Source organism: Myodes glareolus, chromosome 5 (assembly GCF_982192425.1).
Source record: "Myodes glareolus chromosome 5, mMyoGla1.1, whole genome shotgun sequence".
In the NCBI taxonomy this organism is placed as follows: Eukaryota; Metazoa; Chordata; class Mammalia; order Rodentia; family Cricetidae; genus Myodes; species Myodes glareolus.
Genome location: NC_142030.1, coordinates 18,022,627 through 18,035,189, shown reverse-complemented (window position 1 = coordinate 18,035,189; position 12,563 = coordinate 18,022,627). Strand labels below are relative to the sequence as shown.

Genomic DNA, 12,563 nt, shown 5'->3' with positions numbered 1-12,563 from the left:
ATATGCCAGGATCAGGATTCCTTAACATAGTCAACCTTATTCATGACCACATAATGAGAATTATCATTTGCTGACAGGATCTCCTGCAGGGACCAGCAAATTATAGAGTGTAGTCAAATCTAAACCACTAACTGCTTTCATAAGTAAAGGTTTGTGGGAATATCGCCAAACACTGACTTACATAATGGCTAAGGCTGATTTTACTTTTCAGAATTGAATAGTTCCAATAGAGACTTGACAGACAGAAAAGGCAAGACTACTTGTTACCTTGCCTTACAGAATGTTTACCTATTAGAGCTATTGTAGCAATGTCCACGCTTTTATTACCAACACAGCAATACTGGGTTTTGACAAATTAAAAACTGAGCAAATTACTGAGTTTATAGAAAAATGTGAGGAATATAATCCTATCAAAAAGTTAATACCACAAAGAAAATGCATGTTTTCCTTCAAATAACCTTCTTATCAAAGCTTTTCATAAATAATTTATGTCTGAATATAATGACATTGCAAATCACCTGACTTTAATTCAGATGTTTATCATTTCTATAATTATAGCATTTACAGGAAAATGAAATTACTCTTGGTAGATCAGTTTTACACAGTCAAGAGAATTTTCATATGCCAAAAATCAAAACATAAAAGAACCACTTACATATCAGTGAATGAAATTTCAGATCAACTACAGCAAAAAACATTTTTAAGAAGAGTGCTTTTCTCAAAACTGTGTAACTTTGTAATAACTTTGTTTGTCCCTACAGTCTCTGGGAAAAAAAAAACAAAAAACAAATGTTGATTACTTTTTTTTTCTTTTACCTTGAGATCACGGTACACAATCTTTCCAGAATGTAGATAGTCCAAAGCAGAGACAATTTCTGCACCATAGAAACGTGTGCGGTCCTCAGAGAACACCCGCTCTCTCGACAAATGGAAAAACAGCTGCAGGGTAAACAGCAGGGACAGGATTGTAATAATTACTGATTTAGTGGGGGAAATTAACACAAACATAAAACACCTCTCATCACCATATTGTGATGATAGGTAGTGTACTCTCAGTGGACACTGAGCACTCTAAGACAGCAGCTGGCTTATCTTTTGCAGGTTTCCAAGGGGAAACTGCGAGCTGTTAAATCAGCGCTTTAATCAATATACCAATCTTGTTTAAGGCATTCTGCTTGCTACCCATTTAACCTTCAGGTACCAAAGGAAAAAGTATGCATCATTAGATTGCATTTCCTTCTAACTATCCTGCTGTTCCACTCTTACAAGGAATAAATATTGACATTATCAAAATAAATGAACAGAAGCATAGGTATGGTGTTTTTATTTAATTATTTAAGTTATATTTGATTTCAAGGAAAAACAAGAATTTTCTTAAACTCATATTAGTCACAGTTTACAACCATTATTTATCATATTTCTAGAAATACTTCTGAAGCTTCAAATAACATTTTCTATAATAAAAAATTTTACAACTTTAAAGTTTTACATATATCTTAACAATGCTCAAACTGAACTGAGGTTTCTACCACTCCTGATATGGAGTGATTTTTAATGCCCAGTCCTTTTATTTTCAATTTTAACTGTGATTTCCTATGATCATAGAAACTCTAAACCAATCATTTCCTAGCTAATCAAAGGTATTCCAACAGTCAGCAAGTATTTACTGGGAACTTACTGTAACTACAAACTAAAGTTATAGTTTTATGGAACATAAGTCCCATCATTTACTGATTAACATCATATCTCATCTCTCAACAGGAGACACAGTTAGGAGGATAGTGTTTGCCTAACACTTGCAAGAACCTGTGTCCATTCCCAGAACCACAAAAAGCTAAAAAACACTAAGCACAGAATAAATAAAAACATCTATTTTCTTAGAAAAACAGACATCAAGAAACAGATCTGAGAACGATGAACTGATCATCAATCTTTGTTGAACGATTATATTTTATCAAGAAATCTGCCAAGATTGATAATCTAAAATATCTTTGCCCTGTATAAACATAACTACGACATGTTTGATTTTAGTATTTATATAACACATATTTTAACACAATTATGAAATTAAAACATACATTATAGGAAATGCACATGCTTACAAAACCAAATTATGTAGGGCTGGTAATAAATAAATCAGTATCTAGTTTATAAATGCAAAGAATTTCTGTGTAAAATAAGACACATAATAAATGGAAGAGAAAAAAAGGAAATATGCCAAGAATGAAAATTATTTACAATCCTGAATAAACCACTAAGATGTCATTGAGCATACTCAATACAAGAAGTCTGTGACCAAAACAAAAACAAAAACAAAAACAAAAAACAAAAAACAGTGCCTTCTACTGTAAGGCCAGAATATAACTATTTCCATACAGACCACTAACTCATATCAAATTGCTAGGAACTGTAGCTTATACCAAGGCTTGTTCAACATATAATAATAATTTTGAGACTAGGTTTCTCTCTGTAGCCGTGGCTGTTCTGTAACTCACTTTGTAGACCACGCTAGCCTATAACTCACAGAGATAGATCAGCCTCAGGCTCCCAAGTGTTGCGATTACCGGTGTGCCACAACTGCCACCTGGCTACACAGTTTCTTATACATTCGCTCTTTCTTCCTTTGTTCTACTCCTATCTCTTCTTGAATTATTTTGTAAGGCAGCTTTGTACGTGACTCATTTGCCCAAGTAATGACAGGAGAGGAAGAAAGAGTATTGATATTGCTAAAAAATGACTGAAAGAACATTAGATAGATTTGGAAGTAATTTGTTAGACATATCTAAACTATGATGTTCTCTACTTTATTCCCATGTTTTGTCAAATCTGTGACACCACAAGTGGAGAATGAATTACTTCTGAAGAATGGGTCATCAAAATAAAAAATGATAAAAAGTAAGATCTGTGCCACTGAGTCTGACACACCAGGAGCATTGCAGACGCTGTGATGACATGTTGCTGCAGTAGTCTTCACAGTGTCTAGATTTCTTTAAAAAAACAATTCTATCACTGGCTAGCCACTGACAAAAGAGATACGGAGCCTCTCTAAATTAATATACTGCATTCAAGATTCTAGGTCTTTATTTGGATGGCATAGCTAAAATTGGTCTGCCGACCAACTTCCATGAAAGTATCAGCTCATGTTTTATAATTAAGAAGAACAACTCTGTATTTCAAAACTCACTGCCATATGATGTGTCCTTTTGCTACTTTATGGAATGCACTCTGTAAAGACAAGCAGTGATCTGTAATTGCCAAATCCGATGATCTATGTATAGTCACCTTCCCTTCTTGTTTTGGAGGTTAGGAGACTATCTGTGTTCTCTTTCACAAAGTGTGTTTCTTGGCTTTGGTTTAACACAGCTTTCCTGATTTATGGACTGCCTTTCTGAATCATTGTTATTTGTGTCCATCTGTGTATTTAAACATTTCAATCTAATATTTATTTAATGACCATCGATTATTTTAAGGTAACTCTGTGAGGCAGGAGAACAAGGAAAAGAGGAGTACACTGACTCTTAAGATATACACTCTCATGTATAGCTCTATCTGTGATAAGGCCTAAGAATACATACTCATCTCCAACATAACCTCCACTATTAGGGAATTCTTACTCAATGAGGAAGATGCCGGCATGTTTACAAAAAGTGCAGGCTGTAACACATTTTTGTGAGACAGTAACAACACTTTGGAGACAGAGTGATTAATTTATATAAGATGATCTGGAGATACGTCACAGATAAAGTTCACTGAAGTTTTGAAAGATGGAATCTTTCACCAAAGGAAAACATAAGGGATATAAAGACTACTACTTAAAATGTATCCTTCTGTGTACTTCTATATAACAAGAGCCACACAGAAATAGGTGAAGAATAAACATTTGGAGAAAGCAACAATTTTTTGGTGGTGTATATTCACTGTAGAGAAAAGGGTTTTTATTGTGATTTCTCATATTTATATATGCTTTATTTCTATTCTCTGTCATCATCACCTTTCCTTCTATTCCTGGATCTCCTTGCTATTCTTCAATCTCCTTTTATAAAATCCACAAGTTCCCAATAAAATAAAAATATTTTCAGAGAACATGTAGTTATATGGCACGAATAATATACATTTAGAAAAATTAACAGAGAGACACACACACAGAGCACACACACACACACAGAGCACACACACACACAGAGAGAGAGAGAAAGAGAGAGAGAGAGAGAGAGAGAGAGAGAGAGAGAGAGAGAGAGAGAGCTTAACAAGTAAATAATAAAAGAATCTGAGGGTATACTCAGGTAAATAATTTCTGAAAGTGCAAAAAAGTTATTAATCACTTATTAGTACTAACTGCTATAGAAACCTACAGACATTAAAGGAAATAGCACTAACACACAGGACACAATAATGTGCTGAAACATGGCAAATACTATAAAAGACTTTGGAAGAATAAGTATGTTTGGGAACACCGGAAGTTATGTTGGATCTTGACGAGTGCTTCTGAGGGCCATCGGCTAAGGAGACCATAAGCACCCTTCAGGAGAATCAGTACTCCAGAAGAATTTGGACCAAGGGAGAGATCAATGATGTTGAGGTTTTCTTGTGGCTGGCTGAGTAGATGTTGCTGAAAACAACATAGAGGAAAAAAAATTGGTGATAGGGATACAGGAGCAATGGGCTTTATTTTGACCTACTGAAATTCAAATATGCAATTGATGTTATACTTCAATTTTAGAATTATGGATACCAAGGAAATTGTTAAAACCAAAGAAGTACAATCCAAAAGCTTAGAAAAACTAGGGGCAGAGTCTCAGGGTATTACTACACTTAATGTTAGGGACAAGTAGCAAAAGAGGATACTGATAAGAAGTGCTAAATGAAGCACAAACAAACCAAGAACATGAAGAAAGGAAGAAAAAGCATCAAGAAAAGGCTGGGGAGATGGTTCAGTTCACGAAATTCTTGAACTGCATTCTTCAGAACTTGTACAAATAGCCAGACATGGTGGCATGTAATTGTAAACTCAGCATTGTAGGGAAGCAGAAACAAACCCTTGTAGATCCCAGGCCAGCCAGCCTAGCCTAAATGGAGGTCTCTGGATCTAAGGAAACACTTCCCCAACAAGTGCATGACTACAGAAGAGCACCACCATGGCAAATACACATGCGAGTGCAGCTGCAGGAGCACATGCACACAGAGGCCAAAGGGTAACCTGCGATGTCTGTGAACATGATGTAGTGTGTTTCCCTAGTCTAGAACTTGCCAAGTAGGCTAGACTGGCTGGCCAGGGGGGTCTCCAGGGACCTTTCTATTTTTACATTTCCAACACTGAGATTACAAATATATGCCACCATGCCTAGCATTTTCTCCTTGGGTTCTGGTAATCAAACTTGGGTCCTTGGGCTTGTGAGACAATCACGTTCCCAACTGAGCTTTGTCCCAGCCCCATTTGTCATCTCTTTACATTTAAAACATTCAAACCTATTCTTATAGCTATTTTGAAATACGAAATAAATCAATTAACTGTAGTCACTTCACTTAGCTATAGAGCCCTGGAACTATACATCCTATCTGTTTCTGTATCTAATTACCAACTCTTTTCTTTTCCCCTTTCCCATCCCTAGAGTACTGGTACTTTAACATATTTTAACTAGTATTTCTGGTCTGTAATTTCATGAAATCCATACTGCCAGCTTCAACTTAAGGTAGGAGTGGAGTGGGGGAGGTCTGGCTTATTTCATGTACTACACAGTCCTATAGTTTCACTCACATTTTCCCTCTTATATTAGATGATATTTTATTCTAAGATGTTTATTCTTCCTTTATTTGCAGTTCACTAATTCTTGTTAAAGGGGCTGGAAAAGATGCCTCAAAGATTTACATATTTACTGCTCTTGCAAAGGACCAGCACCCACATAATAGCTAATGGTTATCTGTAACTCCTCTTCTGGCTTCCATGGGCACTGCATGCACATAGTAAGTACACACACACACACACACACACACACACACACACACACACACACACACGAGGTACAACACTCATACTCATAAAATAAATACACCTCTAAAAGTCTCACCCTACGGTGTCTGGACTAGGATCTACAAGGCAGTAATATAAAATTCTTGTTTCATGCCAGAAGTGTGGAGGAGCTTGAAGTGCTCACATCATAAACAACAGATCACTGCTTCAGAGAACACAGCTCATGAACACTTCAGGGATTAACAAAGAAATTTCATATAAAACTTTGATAAGAAGAAGTAATACCTTTTTTTATATCCCAAGTCTGTATCACTAACCTTTGTTAAACAATCCTAAAAGAAACATGCTGAGAGCAACAACTTGTAATTTTTTTCACTGTTTTCTAATGAAATGACTGAGACTAGGAGGACAAGAGGCGAGCACTGTCTGGAAGACGACCATTAGCACTAGCTGTGAGAATTCCTACAGTCTAGTTTACTGAATTAGTATAAACTAGTTTCCTTTTCTTCTTTTTGAAGATGTAGTTGATGTTTCCATTTTTACTATATATTAATACCTGATTTTGTCAAATTACTGCTTTCCCATTGCTGTCAACATTGCCCCCTCTACATGATTATAATGGGGCTACAAATCCAAGAAAAGACAACACACTGAGAAAACACCTATAGGTATACATTTAAGAGGAGGGAGAGGTGAGCAGGGTCTAGGTGGAGTTGGGAGACAGAAAACCATAAAAAAATGCATTGTATGAAAATGTCTATTTTCAATAAAAATAAAATCTCTAAAATTTATTAAATGTCTCAAAGACATACCCATGTAACAGCTGCATAAATCCTAATGTAGAAATTCAAGAAATATGAAAAGTCAAGGCAATATAAAGCCTTTCAAGCTTAAAACCAAACTATAAGATACTGAAGTAAATATGATGGAAACGTAAAAGATATTCTAACAAGATAAATAAAATGAAGACATTAATGCCAGACCTACTAATAGTCAAGTCAGCAACAGAGATGAGAAGTTCTGCAAGGAAACTGAGATTTGGGAGATGAAGGGGCATTGAAATACTAGAAATTAAAAAAAAATAAAAATTCTTAAAACCTCAGCACTGGACCCTGCATTCGAAAATACAGACCTACCAGCCAAGATGTGCCCACTGGAATAACAATGTCAAGATTGATTCTGGGCATAAATAAACCCTCTTTCGATGGATCTGAGCACTGTTCCAAAAGAGGGAATTCATGCCTGGTACTGTAAGCATGATCAAAACCTATAGCTAGAGAAGACATATGTTCTAAGAGAGAATCTATTGATGCTGTTTTTCTAAAAGGTGATACTGTTAAATTACCTTCTAAATACTTCTATTTATACCCACAGATTGTGCTACTCCCAACCACGGCTAAAACAGCATCTCACTGCAGTGGATAAAGTTTAATACAGATGCATTAATATTTAAAATGCTAAGAATTAGCTACTCTAATGAGTCCTCAGCCATAGATGTTAATATTGATATTAACACTCCCCACCCAAGGCTCAAAGAAAATTAAAGGAGAATAATTTTTCTTTTTGAAAGGAGGTGCTGGGAGGTTGCTCTTGTTCCACATTCCAGTACTAGTTGGACTCAGCACATTATTTCATTTTTTTAAAAGGCATGAATTCGTGGGGAGCAGCTATAGGACTCTTGGTGCTTCCCATGAATGAAGGATAGGGTGGAAAAATATAATGAAATTGTATACACATGTATGAAACTCTCAGAGAATACATTTTAAAAAAACACAGTGAAAAGTAACCTCAAATAGGATAGGTCAAGCAGAATAAAGACTATCAGGGACTAAAGACAAGGTAGAGTACATATGACACTAAATGTCACAAAAAATAAGGAAAAAATAAGTATGAGCACAACTTTCAAAAAATCCTGAGATATAATCTAAGAATCCATGGGGTAAGAGAAGGAGCTAAGTGTTACAGGCAGGTCACTTGTTTCCAGCTGCTCAGCCCCAAAATAATCACAGAGAAACTGTATTATTCAAATCACGACTTGGCCCATTAGCTCTAGCTTCTTATTGGCTAACTCTTACATATTAATTTAACCCATTTCTATTAATCTGAGTAAAGCCACATGGCTGTGGGTTACTGGCGAAAGTTCCAGCATCTGTCTCCACCAGCGGCTCCATGGCTTCTCTCTAACTCCTCCTCTTTCTCCAAGCATTCAGTTTAGTTTTTCCTGCCTACCTCTATTCCCTGCACAAGCCCAAGACAGTTTATGAACCAATGGTATTCACAGCATACAGAGGGAAATTCCACATCAGCTAAGCTATAAAATAAAGTCACAGAGAATCCATTCAATGAAGTTGAACAGAAGAATCCCAAATCACAGGAAGACATAGGCATTAAAGCAAAGGAGGCATTTAAAACTGCAAGTAGATATGGTGAGAAAATAACTTTGTCATGTCTCATTATAGTCATTCTATAAAAAGACTACAACTGGGGGCTGGAGAGATGGCTCAGAGGTGAAGAGCACCTACTGCACTTCCAAAGGTCCTGAGTTCAATTCCCTACAACCATGTGGTGGCTTACAACCGTCTGAAATGAGATCTGGCATTCTCTTCTGACATGCAGGCAAACATCTATTGTTCCTGTCGTTGTTCATTTCATGTTTAGGCAGTCATGTTGGTGCAATACTATGAGTGTAGCAGGTATGTTCCTAGGAGACAAAATCTCACAGCATACTCTCTCGTCCTCTGGCACTTTGTACCCCTGCTTTACAATACTCCCTGAGCAGTAAGTAAAGGAGTTGTTTTGCAGACATATTCATTGGGATTGGACTTCAAAACTTCATTTCTACTAGTTGTGGTTTTTGTAATGGTCTGTCTCTTGCAAAGAAAAGTTTCCTTGATGCAGTATACCACATTTATCCGTACATATTAGAATAAAGTTAGAAATTATGCGGGTTCAGTAAAATGGCAATTGTAAGTTCTCCTCCAAGATCATGACTTCACTAGCCCTGGGTAGTTGACTAGGTTTTCGGTGGCAGGGTATGATTCCTCCCTTATTGGGCAGATTTTAAGTCCAACTAGAAAGTTGTTGGATACTATGAGAAATGCATGCCACTACTGCACCCTTAAAGTTATCCTGCAACAACAACAAAAAAAACCACGCTAAAATGAATGGGACAAGCCCAGGAGATCTCGGCCCTGCACAAAGAACTACAGGTAACTAAGGAAGGCTGTGAGCAGGAGAAATAGTTCTCCCGGGATAGAACAGAAAGGTTGATTACCTAATACTAAATGGTGAGCCCTGAAAACATACGTACAAGGAATACTATACAGACTGAACACTTTGTACTCATATATTTAAGTGTATGTGTCTGTGTGTTTAAAACAACAATTAATAATAATAATAAAATAATAAAGTCCATGAATTTGTAAAAGAGCAAGGAGTGGTATATGAGAAGGCTTGGGTGGGGAATTGAGGTAATTAATTATAATCTCAAAATATGAAATAAATTATTTTTAAAAGACAATGACTATCAAACAAAAAACTATTACAAGTGGAAAGAGAAAATCCCAACTTAACTATCAATAATAACACTTAAAGCTGTGGCAGGAAATGACCACTAGCTAGGTTTGTTTGGTTGTTTAATCATCTAGATACAAGTTAAGGTCATTTGAAAAGAGGGAACCTCAACTAATAAAATGTCTCCATTAAATTAGCCTATACGTAGAAAACGGGAGGAAGGTATGTTTTTGTTTAATGGTTGGTGTGAGAAGGCCTAGCCACACCTATGCAGGTGGTCTTGAGCTGTGTAAGAAAATAGGCTGAGCAAGCAATGGAAAGCAAGGCAGGGAGCACCATTCCTCCATGGTTTTTGCTTTAACTTCAGTATCTGCCTTAACTTCCCTCAACAATAGACTGTAACTTTTAAGTTAAAATAAACTTCTGTTTAATTTGCTTTTGGTCATGGAATTTATCATAGCAATAGAAAATAAACTACTACAACTACCAATGAACACTAATAAGTAAAGTCTTATTTTAATTGATGAAAAATAGATATATCTCAAGGAAAGTACAAACTAATTAACAATTGGAAAGCCAGCATTCCAAAAGATACTTTAAAATAATCTTACATAGAGAGAAAGAAAAATAACAAATATATATTTAAAAGTTATGGCAAATATCTTTCAATAAATATGCTAAATGTACTGGCCTAAAATGTCCAATTAAAAAAGCAGACAAGTAGGTTGGACGGCTTCAAGAAATACATTTCACTAAAAAGAAAAGCAGAGATCAAAGTGAATGAATGCAAAAAAAAAAAGAAAAAAGGAAACAACAACAAAAAATATCTATGTCAAGTTAGTTGAAAACAGGGTTAAACAGAAGCAGCTATATATCTGATGTAGATTCGGGTCTAAATTAGTCATAGGAGATAAAGAAGGTTACTGTCCACTAAAGAAGGGAGAACCCAGCACCATGATCAATTTCACAAAGTAGACAGTACTGGGTATTAAAGTCTAGATAAAGATATTACAATAGTAAGGACTGTAAACACTACTTTCATACCCTACCTCACCACCCATAAGGCAAGAAACTTCAAGACTTAATAGACACCATCTACAGGATATTCCCATCAACTCCCATGAAACATGTTTTGGCTACCTATGAAGCATTCTAAATAGAAAACATTTTAAACCAGAAACAAAGAAAAGAAAAGAAAACGCTTTACTGAGTCAGGTAAGCCAGACCCAAAAAGAGGAATATGGTATGTATTCACTCATAAGTGGATTCTAGCCATAATTAAAGGTCTTTGAGCCTATTATTCGTGATCCTAGAGAAGTTGGATAGGAGGGTGAACCTGAATAAAATTCATGTAGTTTTCCTCCTGGAGATTGGAAATAGACAAGAGTCCCAGATCCTTCATCTAGCGATGGATGGAGATGGAGACGGAGACCCACATTGGAACACTGGACTTAACTCCCTAGGTCCAAACGAGAAGCAGAAGGAAAGAGAACATGAGCAAGGAAGGCAAGATCAGAGGGAACCTTCATCCGACAATGGACTGCGATACAGACGGAGACCCACATTGGAGCACCGGACTGAGTCCTCAAAGGTCCAAATGAGAAGCAGAAGGAGGAAGAACATGAAAAATGAAATCAGGACCGCAAGGGGTGTGATCACCCACTGATACAAGGGGACTGATCTAATGAGAATTCACCAAGGCCAGTTGTCTGGGACTGAGCTAGCACGTGATTCAGCCAGATTCTCTGAATGAGGCCGGAATCTCTGAATGTGGCTAGCCCAGAGTCTTTCTGAAAAGCCATTGACAATGACACTGGGACTTGTTTCCTCTGCATATACTGGATTTTTGGGATCCAGTCTGTTTGGATGCTCACCTTCCTGGACCTGGAGGGAGGGGGGAGGAGCTTGAACTACCCACAGGGATGGAGACCCTGACTGCTCTTGGGGATGGAGAGGGAGGAGGGGAGGGAGTGGGGTGAGTGGGAGGGTGTTGGGAGGAGGGGCAGAAATGGAGACTTTTGTATTTTAACAAACTTTGAGAAAAAAATAAAAAAATAAACATTTACTGAGGAAAAAAAACAGAAACAAGTCTAAACAAACAAAAAAAATGAAACACTATATCTAACCAGATAATGATGGAATAAAATGTGAAATGTATAGCAAAAGATAGCACAGACACTGTACAAACTGATGAAGATTATACAATATATTCTTCTGTGATTTGCGGTTCACTAAAGAGGTTAGGGAAAAAATTTAAAAGTTCATAAAATTAAACGAAAAGAGAAGCCTAACATACCAAAGACTTTAAAATACAGACCTCAACATAAATCATAACACACTGAACCTGATACAAGAGAAAGTGGGGAGTAGACTGTAACACATGGACACAGGAGACCACTTCCTACATATAACCCCAGTAGCACAGACAATAAGGGCAACAGGGAATAAATGGGACCTCCTAAAACTGAGAAGCTTTTGTAAAGCAAAGGACACTGTCATTGAAACAAAAAGGCATCCTACTGAATGGGAGAAGATCTTCACCAACCATACATCAGACAAAGGTCTGATCTACAAAATATATAAAGAACTCAAGAAACTAGACTTTAAAATTCTAATTAACCCACTTAAAAAATGGGGCACTGAACTGAACAGAGAATTCTCAACAAAAGAAGTCCAAATGGCCAAGAGACACTTAAGGTCATGTTCAACTTCCTTAGCGATTAGGGAAAATGATTAGGGAAATGCAAATCAAAACAACTTTGAGATACCATCTTACACCTGTCAGAATGGCTAAAATCAAAACACCAATGATAGCCTATGCTGGAGAGGATGTGGAGTGAGGGGAACACTCATCCATTGCTGGTGGGAATGCAAACTTGGGCAATCACTTTGGAAATCAGTGTGGCAGTTTCTCACAAAATTGGGAATCAACCTACCTCAGGATCCAGCAATATACCCAAGGATATATACCCAAGAGATGTCCTATCATACTACAAAAGCATGATAGTTGTTCATCAAATACATAGTTGTTCAACTATGTTCATAGCAGCATTATTTGTAATAGCCAGAACCTGGAAACAAC

General features: G+C 36.8%; 1 protein-coding gene across 9 annotated transcripts in view; it reads right to left on the bottom strand.

The window, feature by feature from the left end:
* Window positions 1-12,563, bottom strand: part of Akt3 (AKT serine/threonine kinase 3) — a 241,832-nt gene that overhangs the window by 56,605 nt on the left and 172,664 nt on the right. For 8 of the 9 annotated variants that reach the window (XR_015001246.2, XM_085687652.2, XM_085687653.2 and 5 more), the window contains one exon: window positions 817-939. The exons of the other annotated variant lie outside the window; for it this stretch is intronic. Coding sequence is in view for 7 of the 8 variants with exons in the window: in XM_085687652.2 (XP_085543778.1) it covers window positions 817-939 (123 nt within the window). In the remaining variant the exon portion in view is untranslated. The remainder of the gene's footprint in view (window positions 1-816; window positions 940-12,563) is intronic. 9 annotated transcript variants of the gene reach the window in all.